This window comes from Pituophis catenifer, unplaced genomic scaffold, assembly GCF_029215685.1.
Source record: "Pituophis catenifer annectens isolate HBS135680 unplaced genomic scaffold, rPitCat1.0.hap2 SCAF_3, whole genome shotgun sequence".
Classification (NCBI taxonomy): Eukaryota; Metazoa; Chordata; class Lepidosauria; order Squamata; family Colubridae; genus Pituophis; species Pituophis catenifer.
In genome coordinates, this window is record NW_027256883.1 from 103,278,082 (window position 1) to 103,298,851 (window position 20,770).

The following is a 20,770-nucleotide window of genomic DNA, read 5'->3' on the forward strand; positions in this document are numbered from 1 at the left end:
TCTATGGGCATTGCCAAAAGAAAGATGAGAGACATGAGACCGAACAATGCAGAAGAGCTGAAGGCCGCTATTGAAGCATCCTGGTCTTCCATAAAACCTCAGCAGTGCCACAGGCTGATAGCATCCATGCCACGCCGCATTGAGGCAGTAATTGATGCAGAAGGGGCCCAAACCAAGTACTGAGTACATATGCATGCTTATACTTTTCAGAGGTCCGATATTGTTCTATGTACAATCCTTATTTTATTGATTTCATGTAGTATTCTAATTTTCTGAGATTGTGAATTTGGGGTTTTCATGAGCTGTAAGCCATTATCATCAAAAGTATGACAAATCAAGGCTTGAACTATTTCGCTTTGCATGTAATGGGTCTATCTCATATATTAGTTTCACCTTTTAAGTTGCATTACTGAAATAAATGAACTTTTGTACGATATTCTAATTTTTCGAGTTTCACCTGTATATTTGGAACCTCTAAAAGGTCAGTCACAAATCACCAAAGAAAGAAGCTATGCTTAGCAATGATAAAGGTACCAGCAGAAATGCTTGGGTGTGTCATGCAAAGCTACATGCTACATGGGGTACTGGGCCAGGAAGGCTCACTTTCTCCAAGCTGCTTCTGCAGCATCTTCAACTCCTGCTGTGCCTCAGTCAGGGAGAAGGCTGGTGTTATGCAGCAGCCAAGCAGGGGCCTTGAGCATGAAGATCGGGGTCCCAAAGACATGCAGGAGGATGGTTCTGAGTCCAGTGAAGCTAAAAGCAAACCTGTTGGCTTGGACAAGGAGTCATCATAAAGGCCTAGAAATGGAAAAGAGAGGAGAAACAAAGAGAGTGCCAGGTTAAATTAGGATATGCTAATAGTATGTTATTCCCAAAAGATATAGATTGTTAAACAGAATAACTTTTCCCTTCCTCTTTTTTTTAACCTGATGGTAATTATGAATGCTGCTGAGCCAAAATTTGCTGAGAAGGCATTCTGAGCACTTCTTATTTCATAACAGATTGTTTAAGATAAAGCAAGAAGAAACAAAAGAAGCAGCTTCTCAGAGGTACTTACTAAGATACAGCTATTTCTATACACATCCATTCAGCAGGAAACATTGGGAAGGGTTTTATTTTTCTCTTTAAAATAATGGTGTGGTGATAGCAAGCTTATTTAGCACAGTTCCTGCAAGCCAGACTGTTAGTGGAGCCCAGCAGTACTTCAAAAAATGAAATTGGCAGCAGTATGGCTGCAGGCAGCCCATTTACTGGCTAATTCAGCCTGTTATTTAGCTTTGCCTTTTTTAAAGTGCTAAAAGTATCCAGGCAAACATTAAAGTGAAATAACTCTGAAAATGACACCGTTGTGAGAGTATAGTAAGCCACACAACGAAGCTCATCTCCCTCACAATAGCACTTGTGATGATATTATTCTATATTTTATATATTTTATACTGATCAATGCCTTTGTTAGGAGGTTAAATAACTGGTCAGTTCATGCTAATGAACTATTTGTATCAGTCTGAATCTCAAATGAGGACCCTTTTCTGGGCTCAGAGCTATTCAAGATTAATGAATGAATGAGTTAATGAATTAATTAATGACTTGCATATACATGTAGAGAAGATATTTTTGCAGATGATACAAACTCTGAGGAGTAGCTAATTCTATGGAAAACAAGACAAAGTTTGAGTTATTTTTACTGATTGAAATGAAGGGCCTCAGTCAGCAAGGTGAAATTTCAAGACATGTATCTAGTAGATATATTGTCTCTCCCCTCCTCCTCCCTCAAGGCACAGGAATACAAATTTAATTTGTTATACCCATCTACTCTGGAAAACTCCCAACTCTAACAACAATAAAAACAATATAAACAGTGTTAAAAGTGTTTAAGAACCATTTTTAAATGGTGACCAGCATCTTAGATTGCTTAAGGAAGTTAACTGGCGACAAATACAACGTGCATAGCAATGATGATGCATGAGCATCTTGAGAAAACCTGCTACCACTTGTGCTTGTCTTACAAGTTGAAGAAACATAGGGACTGACACTATAATGAACCCAAAACATTATCAAGTGATCACAAGTAGGTAGGCAAGAAAGTTAAGGAGCTAGGAGCACAAATGCTGTTTTCATCTGTACTTCCAATAAAAGGTCAACTTCCAATGAGGAAACAAAGGATTTTAGAAATAAACCACTGGCTTAAGAGTTGATGCCACCAAGTGAATTTTGGATTCCTAGACCACAATCTGGATTACCTACATGAAGGTCTTCTGGCAAGGGATGGGCTACACCTCACAAGAATTGGGAAGAATATAGTCAGAAAATGACTGGCTCTCAACTTATCAGAAAGGCTTTAAACTAAAATTGAGGAGGGAGAGTGACCAATCCTTAGGATCTTTAGAACTTAATCCCAAGCATAAATCAATCAAATAATGAGGTAGGAAGTATTGGGAAGGTACAAAATCTTAGTATTTATTTATTTATTTATTTATTTATTATTCATATTTCTATGCTGCCCACTCTCCGAGGACTCTGGGCAGCTTACACCAAGGACAGTATACTAAATAGCATATTACCCCCAACAATCTGGGTTCTCATTTTACCCACCTCGGAAGGATGGAAGGCTGAGTCAACCTTGAGCCGGTGAGATTTGATCTGCTGAACTAGCAGTCAGCTGAAGTAGCTGCAGTACTGCACTCTAACCACTGCGCCACCTCGGGTCTTGTAGGAGATATAGGAAACATACCCAGGGTCAAATGCCTATAAATAAAGGACTCAAATGCCTATACAGAAATGCTCATAGTTTGGGGAACAAACAAGACAAACTTGAAGTACTAGTACATAAAGACATGTAAGATATAGTTACCATTACTGAAACTTGGTGGGATGAAACTCATGATTAGAATATCCTGATGGAATGATACAAACTGTTCAAAAGAAACAGGCCTAACAGAAGAGGAGCTGGAGTTGTATTATATGTAAGAGATCATTACAACTCTACAGAAATGCACAATACCAATAATGAAAGTCCCTAGAATGCATATGGGTCAATATAAAAAGAAAAACGAATGATAGATCAACTAACCAAACATAAGAAATAGACGAACTTTTTGCTAACCTATATATAGAAAGCACACCACAGCAGTAATGGGGAACTTTAACTATCCTGACATCAACTGGGAGACAAACTCTGCAGCAAGTGGGAGATAACAGGTTCCTGACCAACCAAGCTAACAACTTTGTCATCCAAAAGATAGGGGAAACTAGAGGAACTGCTCCACTGGACCTAATACTTACTAACAGAGAAGAAAGGATAGAGGGGGTTGAAATTGCAGGAAACTTGGAGGACAGTGATCATGTCACTGTCAGATTAGAATGCAATATAATGCATCCAGAGTTCTAGACTTTAAAAGAGTTGACTTCAACAAACTTAGAGGGAACTTGGGAAGGACTTCATGGATGAGAATTTTAAAGGGAAAAACAACCCAAGAAGTTTGGGAAAGTCTAAATAATATGATTATAAAAGCCCAGTCTACCACAATATTACCGAAGAAGAAAACTAAGAAATCCAAGAAGAAACCAGCATGGTTACATGAAGAAATCTCTGACAAACTGAAACACAAAAAAGAGAAGTACAAAAAATGGAAAGAGGGACACATAACCAAGGCAGAATATCAGCAGATAGCCTGAATTTGCAAAGATGAAATCAGGAAAGCAAAGGCTCAGAATGAACAAAGACTTGCAACGAATATCAATAATAATATTGAAGTTTCTTTCAACATAAAAAAACAAAAAATAAAACAACAACAACAATTGGTTCACTAATGGGAGAAGATGGCAAGGTAGTGACAGGCAGTAGAGCAGTGGTTCTCAACCTTCCTAATGCCGCGACCCTTTAATACAGTTCCTCATGTTGTGGTGACCCCCAACCAGGGATGGGTTCTAAATTTTTTTACTACTGGTTCTGTGTGCGCAGCTTATTTTGTGGGCGTGGCTTGGAGGTCATGTGACTGGGTGGGCGTGGCTAGATGGTCATGTGACCGGGTGGCCATGGCTATGTGTATAGGGACTATTCAGAGGGCTGAAAAAAGTCATTTCTGACAGGTCCTCGCACTTTTGACTGGTCCTCACACTTATGACCATCCTCACATTTATGCCCATGCAGCTTTCTTAACAACCATGTCACTCATTTCACAACTGCTTCTCTTCACCATGGTGACAAGATAGGGCAAAAATGTAAAATGTGAGGACAGTCGTAAGTTCGAGGACTGGTCAAAAGTGCGAGGACCAGTCAGAAATAACTTTTTCAGTCCTCTGAGTAGTCCATATGCATAAAAGCATAAAAGGATACAGCAATAGAGAGGGATGAAGGAAGGGAAGGGAAATTAGAGTAGGGGTGAGGGTAAGAGAGGGAGGAAGAGAGGAGGAGAAGGAGAAAGGAAGAGGAAGTAGGGAGGAGAAGAAGAGGGGGAGGAAGAGAAAGTAAGAAGGAAAGAAAAGAGAGAGGTGGTAGGTTTGAGGCAAAAGATTGCTGTACAATAAAAAAGATGAAAGGGAAGAAAGCTAACCCCAAACAAATATAAAGATATTAAGATAAAGAATGAATTGTTAAACTTTAAAGAATAAAAGAGAACAAATATGAATAAATAAAAATAGTTAGAAACACACATACAAACATACAATGTATTTTCTTTGAACAGAGTATTTGGCCGGTTCACAAATTTAAACAGTGTTTAGTCATTTCAATTAAATTTACAATTTCTGTATTTCCTTTTTGCCATATTTATTCCTCATCTATTTTTGTAAAAAACCAATATTACCCTTCATCCTCATCTCTAATCTTAATCAAATTCAATTTTTCTCTTCTCTTCTATATTATACCCCTTCCCATTGTCATCTATTTTTATATCCATCCTCACTTTGGTTAATTATGTAATATTACAGTTGTTTAATATAAATTCAACATTTTAATATAAATCAATTAGTTATATAACTACCTTTTTTGTATATTAATTAATATGAACATGAATATTCCAATTATTTCCATGCAATCCAATTTCTTACAAATCAATTAATTATATTTACCAATAATAATAAACCAAATAATTTTCCCCATATATTCCTCCAAACCACAACTTAACCATTTCTGCTTTCAACACAATATACAATTAATAGTATCTCAATTATTACAATTCCCTAGTTAAATAGAGCTTTTTTTCTTTTGTGTTTTAAAATCTTGAACTCTCCTCTTTTGCCTTAAATTTCCCATTGTTTGCACCTACCTTTTTTGGTCAGGAAAAAGAAAAGAAATCTGCCTGCCTAATTTTCCAACCTTGCAGCAACAGCAAAGCAGTTTCAGTTTCGTTTTTCAGCATAGCTAGGGGAAAAAAAATCTGCTCCAGCAAGCAGCAAGCCCTGAGCAAAACAGCTGAGAGCAAATCAGCTGAGGGTCGGGAGCCGATCTAATCAAGGGCTAATTTGCCTATGCTGAAGCTCCGCGGGCCAATAAAATTACAAAAAAACACCGAACCATTTGTTAAATTGCTGGCTCCCCCGCCCCTCGTCCACCACTATTTATTGGCAATAAATAGTGGTGCGGAGGGGCGGGGCAAGCCAGCAATTTAACAAACGGTTCGGCTGCACCACTGGCTATAGGGTGGCCCTTTGAAGCCCCGCGGCAAGAATTTAAACAGTTTTTTTTCCTCTAGCCATCAGCTGGGACTCAGGAGGCAGCAATAGATTGGGAGTGGGCGGGGTAAGTGAACGGCCGGCGATCCAACAGAGCAGAGAGTGAGGGTGAGTGAAGGCATGGGGGGGGCGAGAGAGGGCTTTGGTGACCCCTGTGAAATGGCCGTTCGATCCCCAAAGAGGTCGCGATCCCCAGGTTGAGAACCGCTGCACTAGAGAAAAAGCAGAGTTGCTTTCCATCAGTCTTCATGCAAATATACATGTATATATGTACATATACATATACATATACATATACATATACATATACATATATGTATTCCAGACTAGGAATACAAATTAAAATATGGAAGAAAATGGTAAGAGAAGACCTGTCTGCTCTAGATGAGTTCAATTTACCAGGACCTGATGGATTACCTCCCAGAGTTCTGAAGGAGCTGGCAGGTTTTCTCAGAACCACTGTACCATAACTTTCAAAGATCCTGGAGAACCAGGGAAAAAGGAGGAAAAAAATGATCCAGGAAAATACAGAGCAATCAGCTTGACATCAATATCCAGGAAGATCCTGATAAAAATAATCAAGCAATAGATTTGCAAGCACCTAGAAATAAACAAAGTTATAACCAAAAGCCAATATCAGTTTGTCAAAAACAGATCATGCCAAACAAATATTATTTCATTCTTTGACAATGTGATTAAACTAATGGATCAGCAAGATGTTGTGGACATAGAATACCTAGATTTCAGTAAGGCATTTGACAAAGTAGACAACAACCTACTTCTTAGTAAGTTAGAAAAATATGAGATAGATAGCTTATTTTGGCTATCCTGGCTATTGCAGTACATAACAAACAAGTTATTTTATGATTTTAGAAACTGGGCACTAGAAGGAATTAAAGATTTTAAGCAAGAGGGAAAAAAATTACAAGCCTGTTCTTTATGTCAGTTAATACTGGGACTTGCAAAATGACACAAAATGTTATAAATTGAAAACTTTAAAGTATCATAGAATGGAGCCAGAAATTATAATGACAGTATCAACGCTGACAGTAATGATATCTGCTTTAATGTCCAAAAGATGTTAATGAAGGAATGGCAAATCTGCAACAAATTTTATCTGATAGAGTAAGGTGACCAGACGTCCCGCTTTTGGCGGGACAGTCCCGCTTTTGAGCAATTTGTCCCGCGTCCCGCGGCGTTTTAAAAAAGTCCCGATTTTTCATTCTGCCTCCTGGTTCCCGGCTGCCTCCTGAATCCCCGCTGATGGCTGGAGGGAAAAAATCTGTTTAAACTCTTGCCGCGGGGCTTCAAAGGGCCGCCCTATGTTAATTAGCTCGGCTTCCCCCTCTCAGCTGATTTGCACAGGGCTCTGCTCTTGCTAAATTGCTCAGCAGGTTTTTTTTTCTCTTTGTGCAAACCAAGCTCAAAACGAAAGTGAAAGTAAAACAGGCTGTTGGCTTTGCGGTTTGCTTGCAATGTTGGAAAATTAGGCAGCAGATTTATTTTCCTTTTCCTCACCAAAAAAGGTAAGTGCAAACAATGGAAAATTATTTAGGGCAAAAGAGGAGAGTTCAAGATTTTAAAACACAAAAGAAAAAAAAGCTCTTTTTAACTAGGGAATTGTAATAATTGAGATATTATTAATTGTATACTGTGTTGAAAGCAGAAATGGTTAAGTTGTGGTTTGGAGGAATATATGGGGGAAATTATTTGGTTTATTATTATTGGTAAGTATAATTAATTGATTTGTAAGAAATTGGATTGCATGGAAATAATTGGAATATTCATGTTCATATTGATTAATATACAAAAAAGATAGTTAGATAACTAATTGATTTATATTAAAATGTTGAATTTGTATTAAACAACTGTATTACATAATTACATAATTAACCAATGTGAGGATGGATATAAAAATAGATGACAATGGGAAGGGGTATAAAATAGAATAGAAGGGAAAAATTGAATTTGATTAAGATTAGAGATGAGGATGAAGGGTAATATTGTTTTTTTAAAAAAATAGATGAGGAATAAATATGGCAAAAAGGAAATATAGAAATTGTAAATTTAATTGAAATGACTAAACACTGTTTAAATTTGTGAACCAGCCAAATATTCTGTTCAAAGAAAATACATTGTATGTATGTGTGTTTCTAATTATTGCTATTTATTCATATTTGTTCTCTTTTATTCTTTAAAGTTTAACAATTCATTCTTTATCTTAATATCTTTATATTTGTTTGGGGTTGGCTTTCTTCCCTTTCATCTTTTTTATTGTACAGCAATCTTTCTCCTCAAACCTACCACCTCTCTTTTCTTTCCTTCTTACTTTCTCTTCCCCCCCTCTTCTTCTCCTCCCTACTTCCTCTTCCTTTCTCCTTCTCCTCCTCTCTTCCTCCCTCTCTTAACCGTCACTCCTACTCTAATTTCCCTTCCCTTCCTTCATCCCTCTCAATTACTGTATCCTTTTATGCATATGGACTACTCAGAGGGCTGAAAAAGTTATTTTTGACTGGTCCTCGCACTTTTGACCAGTCCTCGAACTTACGACTGTCCTCACATTTTACATTTTTGCCCTATCTTGTCATCATGGTGAAGAGAAGCAGTTGTGAAATGAGTGACATGGTTGTTAAGAATGCTGCACGGGCATAAATGTGAGGATGGTCATAAGTGTGAGGACCAGTCAAAAGTGTGAGGACCTGTCAGAAATGACTTTTTTCAGTCCTCTGGTTAGTCCTTTTGTGCATATGGACTACTCAGAGGGCTGAAAAAGTTATTTTTGACTGGTCCTCGCACTTTTGACCAGTCCTCGAACTTACGACTGTCCTCACATTTTACATTTTTGCCCTATTTTGTCATCATGGTGAAGAGAAGCAGTTGTGAAATGAGTGACGTGGTTGTTAAGAATGCTGCACGGGCATAAATGTGAGGATGGTCATAAGTGTGAGGACCAGTCAAAAGTGCGAGGACCTGTCAGAAATGACTTTTTTCAGCCCTCTGGTTAGTCCTTTTGTGCATATGGACTACTCAGAGGGCTGAAAAAGTTATTTTTGACTGGTCCTCGCACTTTTGACCAGTCCTCGAACTTACGACTGTCCTCACATTTTACATTTTTGCCCTATCTTGTCATCATGGTGAAGAGAAGCAGTTGTGAAATGAGTGACATGGTTGTTAAGAATGCTGCATGGGCATAAATGTGAGGATGGTCATAAGTGTGAGGACCAGTCAAAAGTGTGAGGACCTGTCAGAAATGACTTTCCAGCCCTCTGAGTAGTCCCTATACACATAGCCATGGCCACCCGGTCACATGACCAGCTAGCCACGCCCACCCAGTTACATGGCCTCCAAGCCACGCCCACACAATAAGCCACGCCCACAATGGTGTCCCTCTTACCAATGTTAAAATCTGTTCACCTTACCCTATACACATAGCCATGGCCACCCGGTCACATGACCAGCTAGCCACGCCCACCCGGTCACATGACCAGCTAGCCACGCCCACAAAATAAGCCACGCCCACAATGTCCCTCTTTACCAATGTTAAAATCTGGTCACCTTATGATAGAGAAAGTACTGAAAGTGGAACTATAAGTGACAGACCAGGATAATGATTTGGATACTGGATATACAAAAAAACTGGCTGAAGTTTAAAAATTAAAATGGAAATACAAATGATAAACTAAGAAAATCACCTGGAAAATGTTTTCTTAGTGTATCTACAAAAGAAGCTTGTGAAAGCATTGGTGAAATATGTGCAATGGGATAAAGAATAATTGAAGACAAATCAAATCCTACAACAGTATTTGACTGAATTAAAGATTAAATCCGTTGAAAGTAAATGGAAGGAATATAAAGTTGATTTATAACCAAGGTTAAAGTATGACAATTTTTCCAATTTCCAGCAACACTTTATTCACTTCCTGCTGACACCATTAAAAATTTGATGTTTTACTGATTTGCTTATATATAAGGGATGAGATATGGGATGAAGAGATATGTATCAGTAAGTTTATAGGGGTTGAAAAGTTATTAAATTTGTTTATACTTGTGCTGAAGATTGGAAGTAACTGTCAGTCCTGCCACTTACAGCATACCTCACTTTGCTGGCATCCTGTCATAAAATGGGGGGAGGGGCAATTGGAGAAGTAATAATTGAGAATGGGAATGTGCAAGGATAGGCAAGGGGTGTCAGGGTGACAGAAACCAGAGATCCGGACTAAAGTGGCTGATCAAGGACAAAGCCTGAGAACGTATGCGAAACTACACCAGAGAGATACCAACCTTCAAAGCTGATCCCAAAACATTAAAAAAACCCTATTGGACACTGATGGAGTGGACAAGTGAGGGAGGCCCAAAGGAAGGGGAAAATTGCAACCTTTGTGCGGGAATACTCAGATCCACTTTGCTTTTGTTGTAAGTGCTTTGCTTTAGTAAAAGAAACTTTCACTTTATTATGTAAGGAATGCTTTATTATTAGTATGGGAGAAGGTTAGACAAAAACATTATTTGAAAATACCAACATGGCTTTCAACAATGGAAGCATTAGTACATCCAAATATTATTAATATGGGGAATATTATTAGATATAAAGATATTTTATCAGAAAAGGGGGAATTGAAAACGAAACAAGAACTAGTAGAACAAGGGATTGTTATGGAGTATACACAACTGCAAATACAATCGAGATATTAAAAAGATGCAAAGTTATATGGTTTTTACTTGGAGATGACAGAATTGGATGAGATACAGGAACAGGATGAGAAAATGATTTAAAAATTCTATAGTTATTTATTTGAAGTTAAATTAGAAGAAGAACAAGTAAAAGAAACAATGATAGCCTGGGCAAAAAAAATTGGATATACAATAGAATTAGATAAATGGCAGCAATTATGGGAAAGAAATTACAAATTAACAATGACTACAGCATATAAAGAGAACTTGTGTAAAATGTTTTATAGATGGCACATGTCACCGGAAAGATTGGCAAAAATGTTCAAAGATAAATCAACTAAATGTTGGAAATGCCACCAGACATCTGGATCATATTATCACATGTGGTGGACATGTCCAGAAGTGAGAAATTATTGGGCAAAAGTTTGAATATGGCTAGAGAAAAATGATACAGCAACACATTGATCTTAAACCGGAGCTGTTCCTGTTGGGTATCTTACCAGAGAAATTCAGTAAAGAAAATACATATTTGATTATAAATGTAATAACTGCAGCAAGAATGGTATTTGCACAAAATTGGAAAGCAGAAAAAATTCCTACAAAAAGAGAGCTAATTAAGAAAATATTAGAATGTGCAGAAATGAGTAGATTAACATTAGCAATTAGAGGGAAGGAAGAATTGGAGTATTTCAACATATGGGGCCAATTTTATCAATGGATAGAGACTGAATATAGACAATAGACAATGTAAAAATAAGAAACATAGGGAATATATCTTGTAATACATTAAATTTAAATGTAAGAAAGATAAATATGTACTAAGAAAATGATGATAAATGTTGAAAAAAATTTGTACCCATATGTTACACTGATTGATTAATGATGAATTGTTTGTTTAAAAATAAAAAAAATAAGGAAAAAAAAAAAGAACCATTGAACTATATCTTTCAAAGATCCTGGAGCACCAGGGAACTGCCAAAGGTCTGGAAAAGAGCTGATATAGTTCCCATCTTCAAAAAAGGAAAAAAAATAGATCCAGGAAACTACAGACCTATCAGCCTGACCTCAATACCAGGGAAGATTCTGGAAAAGATAATCAAGCAATAAATCAGTGAACACCTAGAAGCAAACAAAGTACTATATTTTTCAGAGTATAAGACGTACCTTTTTCCCCAAAAAAAGAGGGTGAAAACCTGGGTGCGTCTTATACTCCATATGTAGCCCCACCCAGCTTCTCAAACGGAGGTTTCAGAAGCTGAAAAAAGCATCAGAAACGAAGCTTCAGAAAAGAAGCCGCCAAACAGAGCTTCAGAGGCTTTTTTTCTGAAGCTCTGTTTCGGAGGCTTTCAGAGGCAGGAAAAAGATTTTTCTGAAATGGAGTTTCAGAAGTTTCAGAGGCAGGAAAAAAAAAAGCAAGGCACAGAGCTCACAACCAAGGAACCTGTTGTTAAAATTCACCTCTAGGAACAGCTGATTGGTGGTATTCTGGAAGGCTGATCCACCTGCCAATCAGCTTTTTTCTTATTTTCCTCCCCAAAAACTAAGGTGCGACTTATACTCTGGTGTGTCTTATACTCCAAAAAATACGGTAGTAATAATCAAAAGTGAACATGGGTTTGTCAAAAACAGATCATGCCAGACTAATCTTATTGCATTCTTTGACAAAATGACAAAATTAGTGGACCAGAGGAATGCTTCAGAAAGGCATTTGATAAAATAGACCATAACCTACTACTTGATAAGATAAAAAAATATGGGTTAGACACCATCACCACCAGATGGATTCGTAACTGGCTGACCACCGCACTCAACTTGTAGTCCTCAATGGAACTGCATCTACATGGAGGGAAGTATGCAGTGGAGTACCCCAAGGCTCTGTTTTAGACCAGTACTCTTCAACATCTTCATCAATGATTTGGATGAGGGGAACTCATCAAATTTGCAGATGACACCAAGCTAGCAGGAATAGCCAACACTCCAGAAGATAGGCTTAAGATACAGAAGGAACTTGATAGACTTGAACATTAGGCGCTATCTAACAAAATGAAATTCAATGGTGAAAAAAGTAAGGTTCTACATTTAGTCAAGAAAAACAAAATGTACAGGTACCGTATATGTGGTACCTTGCCCAATAGTAGTAACTGTGAGAGGCATCTTGGAGTCCTAGTAGACAATCACTTAAATATGAACCAGCAGTGTGCTGCAGCTGCCAAAAAAGCCGACACAGTTCTAGGCTGCATAAACAACGGATAGAATCAAGATCATGTGAAGTATTGACTTCCGGCGGTGACGTCAGCGGGTTAGGGATGAGGGAACGGCTCTCCGTTCTCGCAACCCCTAACATCCTCAATTTGAGCGCCGATTTTGGCGCTATCGACCCCGGAGAAGTCGATAGAAGAAAGGGGAACTTCCGAGGACCTCGGGGAGGGCAGCAACCCCCCCGAAGGTTTAGGAAAACCCCCTTAACTCGGATCGAGGAAAAACCAGCCATCTCGGCTGGCCCGATACAGTGACAGCTGTTTAGAAGGAAGCGAAGATCGTAAAAGAAGCATCGGTGGAAATAGGAGGAGAGAACAAAGGAAGAATTGAAAAAGGTATCTCTAAATTCTTTTTTTTTTTATTGAAAAAGTTTTCAAATACAAATTTTTTCCCACATTTTTCTCCCCCCCTCCTCCCTAACCCCTCCTCACCACCCATCCCTCCCCGTGACTTCTACACAAAACAAAAACCTAATTCATAACAGATTATATAATATTTTACCATCCCCTTACTCCCTCCTCTAAATACTGACCCTTACTTACTAATAATATTATTAATATTATTACTTCCCCCTTTTACCATACATTTCAAAATATCATTCTACTATAACATTGCATAATAACTTCTAATTTAGCATAATAATATTATTATAACTCCCAATTTAGTAATCTGCCCTTTTTCTCCTCCCCCGTACTTATATCTGTATATTAATACAACATTTCATAACAACCTTCCACTTTAAAACTATATAATAAGTCCTGCTTTAACATTTAATCTTTTGTGTATATTAATATAACATTTCAAAGCAGCCTTCCCCATAAATCCTAATTTAACATTTATTCAGCTCCATCCATTTGCTCCACTCCCTTAAATATATCACTTAAGCATCCCTTTTCTTAAACTAAACAATCAGTAAACTAACCTATCTCCACCCACTTTCCTACAAAATTACCATACACAACAATTCTTAATATCTTTAATCTACTGCCCGCCCTACTAAAAAAAATATTCCGTTATATAGAAAAAATCAATAACTTTAAATTTATAATCCATATAATATCTTCTTTGATGTCTTTCCACTAGATTCTTGAGTACATCATCCATATTAGGGTAACATAGCATCCTAGTTGCAACAGATTGTTCAAAATCCTCAGTTATCATCTGCCCCCATCAGTAATAAATCTCCTCATATATATATAAAAAAGGAAAACAACCACCCGAGTGACATTATAATTATATTCCATATAATATCTGTAATTGTGGTTTTCTTCAGGATTATTAATTCCCATCATCATAATGGGTAACAACCAGATCTTCTGCGTGCCCCAGCTCTCTTGCCTTATAGCTCAACATAAATATAATACATTTATCAATAAAAAGAAATCCAAAATAGATAATTCCAATCCAACCAATTTAAGGCTCTTTTCACATCCCAAAATTACGGCATTGCAGAGGTCTGTCACTCTCCTCAGGATAATGTTAACCAATACTTCGCCTCAGCTGTCTTTTCATATATTCATTCATTTTTTTAAAAAAAAAACTGGCTTCACTGTTGCTTAATTTAGAAATTTTTATTTTTGTGAGACCTATTCCTTTTTTTCTTTTCCTTTTGTGGGTTTGATCTCCATCCTAATTTCCTTTCTACAAGTTGTATATCGACTGATCGATTTTCATTCTGCTTTATGACTTGATCTTGTTGGTTTTGCTTATGTAACTCATATTTCTTTTCTATCAATTGTATATCAGCTAATTGATTTCCATGCTTGTCTGTGACTTGATGAATCATCATCACGTTAGAATCCGATGCCACTTCTCTTTTATTTGTAGATAATCCAGCTGAGGTGTCTAAAGAATCCGAAGGCAATTTGTCTACAGAAGCCTCTATAATTCAATGTTTTCTCTTTATTTCCAATTCCTTCTGCTTATCCTGTATTGTGCATAAAGATGTTGAATTCATTTTCAAAATTTTTTGATAAAATTCTTCCGCTTTTTCAACAGTATTTAATTGATATCTTTCTCCTTGATATCTCAATATAATACCAACTGGAGCATCCCACCTGAATAGAATATTTCTTTTTTTAAGTTCAGTCACCAGAAAACCAAATTTCTTTCTTTCCAATAACATCTTGGGCGGGAGCTCTTTGTATATCCAAATCTTTCTTCCAAACCATTGCAAAGTAGAGTTGTAAGAATTTTGCACAATATTATTTCTTATCTCCTTATCTGTAAAATAAATCACCACATCTCTAGGCAATTGCCTTTGCTTTGCAGTCCAGGAATTTATTCTATAAACTCTATCGATCCTACAAAATACTTCCTCAGGTTGAACCTTTAAAATCCCAGCCAGAATTTCAGAAGATATTTTCCTTAAATCATCTCTGTTATTTTCCTGCAGTCCTCTCAGTCTAATTGCATATTCAGTGAAATTATATTGCATCATTAAAACTTCTCTTTCAATCCGTTGTTGTATATTTTCTGCATTACAAGTCTTTTGATCAGCCTCCATTTTAGGTTTTTCTTCTGAGCTATTATCTTGAGTATTTGTCAAGTCATTTTCAATTTTTTGTATTCTATTGTCCAAATTGTCCTCAATTTCTTCCATTTTAGACTCTAATAAATTAGTATTTGCATCCAACTGGATCATAAATTCTGTAAAACCATTAGCCATTTTTATAATCCTTCGTTCCAAAATATCAAACTTTGATTGCACCAATTCTTTAATTTCCTGCTTAAATTTTCCAAAGTTCTGATTCACAATCTCATCCCTTCTTACAATCTCCTCCAAGATAAATTCAATTATGTTAAAATCAGGTTTCTGAGACTGGAGATTTAGAACTTGTTCATGTAGTTTGTTAATGGGGGAATCCCCCCCCCACTGCTTGTTTGTCTGGCTTTATGAGTCTTAATGCCATGTTTCCGCCCAGACAAACTTTTTTAGAAAAGAAAAGAAAAACAGAGAAAAAAAAGCTTCTTTCCAACCAAGATCAATATCAAATCTCCAGGAGAAAAAAAACACAAAAGTGAAGTTTTATCTTCAATTGTAGCCAAGAGTATTTATTCCGCTACTTTGTAGTAATAGAAAATGGAAGGACTTTCCCTTTCAGCCCCTTCTCAAGCCTCGGCAGTCGCCATTTTTAAAAATTCTTTTTTCCTTCTTCCCTTCTTGAATAACTTTTATAAAATAAATGAAATACTTTCGATTCAGGATCACAGGTCCAACTCACATCCTCTTTAATTAATCTGTTAAATTTGTAGGCTTGTTCTTGTCGCCTGGCTCTGCATAAGCAGAGGTCTCCCAAAGCCCGGAGCAGCAGCTAGGGAAATGGGGAGTCTCATCTGCTTCGTCCCCAAAAGTAAAAAAAAAAAACTTTTGGGGCTACGCAGAGAGCTCTACCTACCCTCGCCGGCTCTATCTCCACTTCCTCGTGGAAACGGAGTTTTTTCGAGCCGCCATTCCGTTGTGAAGGCGGCTCTTTACAGGCAATGGGGCTGGCGATCCCGAGGGATTGTCTGGCGGCGGCAAGCAGCAAACCGGAAGCCTCGTTTGGAAAGATTCTTGATCACTGTCTTCTCTAAATTCTTAAATTGTTGAAAGAAGGAACCTCCAAGTAGGATACAGAGAGAGAAGCGGTGAGTGGAAAACCGGAACAGAGGGGGAACCCATTTTAGCAGTGACAGCACACAATTTGACAGCCAGTGAAACAGAAGAAATCCAGAGGAAAGCTGATGGTGTGAACTTTGGGACGATACTTTAGAATTTTTACAGTAAGATCCTGAGAGAAGAGAAAGTCTCAAAAAGCTGGAGAATATTTGACACAGGATCGCTAGTTATTTGGACATTTAAAGAAGAGAAGACGGTAAACCCTTACTGACTCGATATTGTGAGGACGTGGCGAGTTTAGGATCTATAATATTTATCGGACAATTTGGACACAGACTTTTTCAACACTTACTCTAACATTCGGACGATTGGTTGGGGAGATGTTTGGAGACGTTTGGATAGCTGGACTAAGATATTTTGATATGTTAACACTCAAAAAACGATAAAGGATATTTATCATGTATTGGGCTTACAAAAAAAGAGCAAGAGTGATCGTGAACATTGCTTTCCCTATTATTTCCACTTCGGGAAAGTTTGGATGAGAAACGCTGGAATATTCGGACAATATTTAGACATTTGAAAGAAAATCGTGTTGGATTATAGTTGGCTACTTAATAACTAATTTATTTATTTATTTATTTATTTATTTATTTATTTATTTATTTATTTATTTATTTATTAAATTTATATACCGCCCTATTCCTAAGGGACTCAGGGCGGTGAACAGCGAACGATAAAAATACATGTAATACAAACGTTAATAAAAAACCAATTAAAATATACTAAACACTCTGGTCCTAGATAATTCAAGACATCCCAGTTTAAAATAAAATCAAAAAAGCAATATAAAGGGAAAGTTAGGCCAGGCTGGCCTGCTGAAACAGGAATGTTTTGAGGGCATGGCAGAAAGTGCGCAGATCCGGAATCTTTGCTACATAGAATTTCCCTTTTTCCTGAATCATCAGACTTTGATTGAACTGAACAGGCGGATGTTTAATTTAAAAGGCATTTGGGACATTAAGTATTCAAAATAAAACAACTGGAAAATAGATAAGAATAAACGAACTAAAGAAGAGAGTGACCTAAGAGAAGAAAATTTATAAGGGTTATAGACTTGTAATTAAATAAACTGCTACTAGTGATTAAGAAGTATTATATATATTTACACATTACATTGAAAATTTATTTTGGATTTATGATTGCATAACCTAATTTTATATATATTAAGTGAATTATTAGCTTGTTAGTTTGATAATTTGTCTTTATATATTTAGAGTAAAAGATATTTATTGGGCTATATTATAATTATTATATTTAAGTAAATGATATTCATATATCTACTAGTCATATTAGAAGATAAGAGCAATTGATACTTATTTATTTAATAGTATAAGAGTCATATTAAGTATTTGAATATTAAGGAGACTTCCGGTTGGCGCCGCAGGGACACAGACGGGAAATGGCGAGCTCCGCAGAGCTTCGCCAAAACCCCGTCTGCTAAGCTGCCGCCGACAGGTCTGCGGACCTCCCCTGGTTTTTTTTTTTTTTTTATTGAAAAAGTTTTTCAAATACAGATTTTTCCCCCTTTTTTCTCCCCCCTCCTCCCTAACCCCCCCTCACCACCCCTCCCCCTGTGACTTCTTCAAAGTAAAATCCAGATTCATAACAGATTATATAATACTTTAGCATCCCCTTACTCCATCCCCCAAATACTGACCCTTTCTTTCTAATAATATTATTATATCCCCCTTTTACTATACATTTCAAAATAACATTCTACTATAACATTGTATAATAACTTCTAATTTAGCATAGTAATATTATTATAACACCCAATTTAACAATAATCTGCCCTTTTTCTCCTCCCCATACATATATCTCTTAAATCAATCCTTTTATGTATATTAATATAACATTTCAAAACAACCTTCCACTTTAAAACTATATAATAAATCCTAATTTAATATTTAATCTTTTGTGTATATTAATATAACACTTCAAAGCAGCCTTCCACTAAAAACTATATAATAGATCCTAATTTAACATTTATTCAACTCATAGTCTATCCATTTCCTCCACTCCCATGAATAAACAAACAATAAACTAGCCTGTCTCCACCCACTTTCCTACAAAATAACAATTCTTAATATCTTTATTCTTCTGCCCATCCTGCTATCCTGCCCCATCTTGAAGGGACAGGGGGATAAGAAGGGACCCCTTGGGTGGCCGAGAGGAACGGGCAGGTTCCTCGGGGCCAGAGGCTTTCCCTTCACGTTGGCAGCAGTGGAACGACAGCGATGGCGGCTGTCCTGATCCTGTGGCAGCCGGGAACAAGGATTGTGCTGGAGGAGAGGAGGAGAAGCGGAGAAGAATGGAGAGCGAGCGTCTCGAAGCCGGGTGAGTGACACCAACCCAGGCACAACACACATATTTGGATTTTAAAAAATAAGATCCCAAACTTCAAATAGTGGCTACAGAGCCGTGCGGCTTGAAGATTTAAAAGAAAAAGAAAAAAAATGGAATAGTCTTTGTTTTATTAAATTTGGCTTAGAAGAATTGATTTTTAACAACCCAGTAAATTGACTTTGCTTTTATTTGGAACGGTTTGGAGAAATGTCTCTTTGGGAATTTACACCTTTGAAAGCTAACGAAGCTAATGAAGATAGACAGACGGATGGCTACAAAATCGCCATGGAGTCTGCAGTGACTAAGCAGACTAAGCAGTGGATTGAAGATACTTTTCTTTCTGTTTGAAAAAGGAACATTTTAAATGGCTTTTTACTTTGGATTGCCTTGAAATTTACATTGGATTTATGGACTTTGGAGGTTTCTATTCTGTCCCAGATGATTTTAAGAAGAAAGAAGGAATATTTTGGACATTAGACAATGGAAATTAACAAGACTTGGGGAAAAAAAATTAGGTGTGGCGCAGGAAAAAAAGACAGGAAGTTGATGCACTACACACGGAACAGACATTATAAAAGCATTAAAGGAACATACAGATTTTTTTTTAATTCGAATGGATGAACTTTGAAATGGAACAATTATGGACAGATAGAAAAAGGAAGAAAAGGAGGAAATAAAGTAATAAATTTTAAATGTAACTGAATTGAAATGTAAAGATTAAAAGCCTAAAAGTATATATGATTTTTGGATAAAAACAGAAAAGCTTTTTGAGTAATAAAAATAGAAAATAAGAGATGGCAATTAAAATAGAGGATGATATACAGGTGGTCAAAAACAATAAAGAAGAGTATATATTATTGTGAGACAATTTTAAGGAAAATTTACTGCTTGATGTAATATGCTTTAATTTTAATTGGTAAACAAATGTTAATTTGATGAGTATGCTGGACTAAGGCTCTATTGAACAAACTATCAAACACACAGATATTAGTGATAAATTGTGATTTAATTTAATATATACTGGAAATGACGATTATTATGAAATATATTGAGAATTAATTTGAAAGATTGTGTTGGAAGCTGACATAAAATAGATAATTATATGTTAAGGGGAAGTTAAAATAAGAGGGATGGATACCAACTAGATAAGAGTTTGAGACTCGGAGGAAATATGTTGGAACTAGTTAAAATGCTGGAAATCAGCCAAATGACTATAGGAGAGTTGGAGCAGACTATGCTGGAAATCAGCAAAATAAGAGTGGGAGTCCTGGAGGAGACTATGCTGGAAATCAGCCAAATATAATATGCTGGAAATCAGCCAATAAAATGCTGGAAATCAGCCAAACAAACAGGAGGAGAGTTGGAGGAGAATATGCTGGAAATCAGCCAAACAATGGAGGGAGTATAGGAGGAAACTATGCTGGAAATCAGCCAAATATAATATGCTGGAAAGCAGCCAATAACGATGATAGGCTTGGAGGAGATTATATTGAAATTAGCCAAAAATAGTTGGTATTCTGGAGAAAAATATGTTGGGAACTAGCCAAACAGAATATGTTGAATAATAGCCAAATAACAGAGGGAGGTATGGAAGAAAATATGCTGGAAATTAGACTAAACAAAACATATTTTTGTGATAAATCTGTGTAACATGAAAAGAGTAATAGATGACAAGGGAGATAAAATCAAAGATAAATTGATAAAGTTTAAGATATTAAGAATTAAGGAAAGGGTCAAGAGACTAAGAATTAGATAGAACTTTGCTTTATAAAGTGTAATAAGAATGGAGTGGTATAGAATTTGAAATCAAGATTTGTGGTGATAAAATTGTAAGGTAAATAATTAGAAGAAGAGGTTAGAATATTGCTAAAAAGTTCTTTTTTGATACTGATGGAAAAAGATATAAGGTGAAGAAGAACAAGATATGATTAAGATTGATTAATAGAAATAAAAATGAGTGAGTTAATTTGAAATTAAAATTGTACTGATATAATAGATTTGTTTAGATGATGATGTTAGAACTTATATTAAAACTTGTTCTTATAGGTTTCGAACTTTTACTGTAGAGCTTTGACTAAAAAATTTTTCTATGTTTTGATTTTGAATTTTAAAAGATATAATGGGAAATTGTGAATGGAGCCTTTTTAAAATGTAAGCAAT

General features: G+C 36.5%; 1 protein-coding gene across 1 annotated transcript in view; it reads right to left on the bottom strand.

Annotated features, from left to right (window-relative positions):
• Nucleotides 1-20,770, bottom strand: part of LOC139314899 (myomegalin-like) — a 115,351-nt gene that overhangs the window by 20,762 nt on the left and 73,819 nt on the right. The window contains exon 9 of the mRNA XM_070940881.1: nt 604-798. Within this exon, the coding sequence (XP_070796982.1) occupies nt 604-798 (195 nt within the window). The remainder of the gene's footprint in view (nt 1-603; nt 799-20,770) is intronic.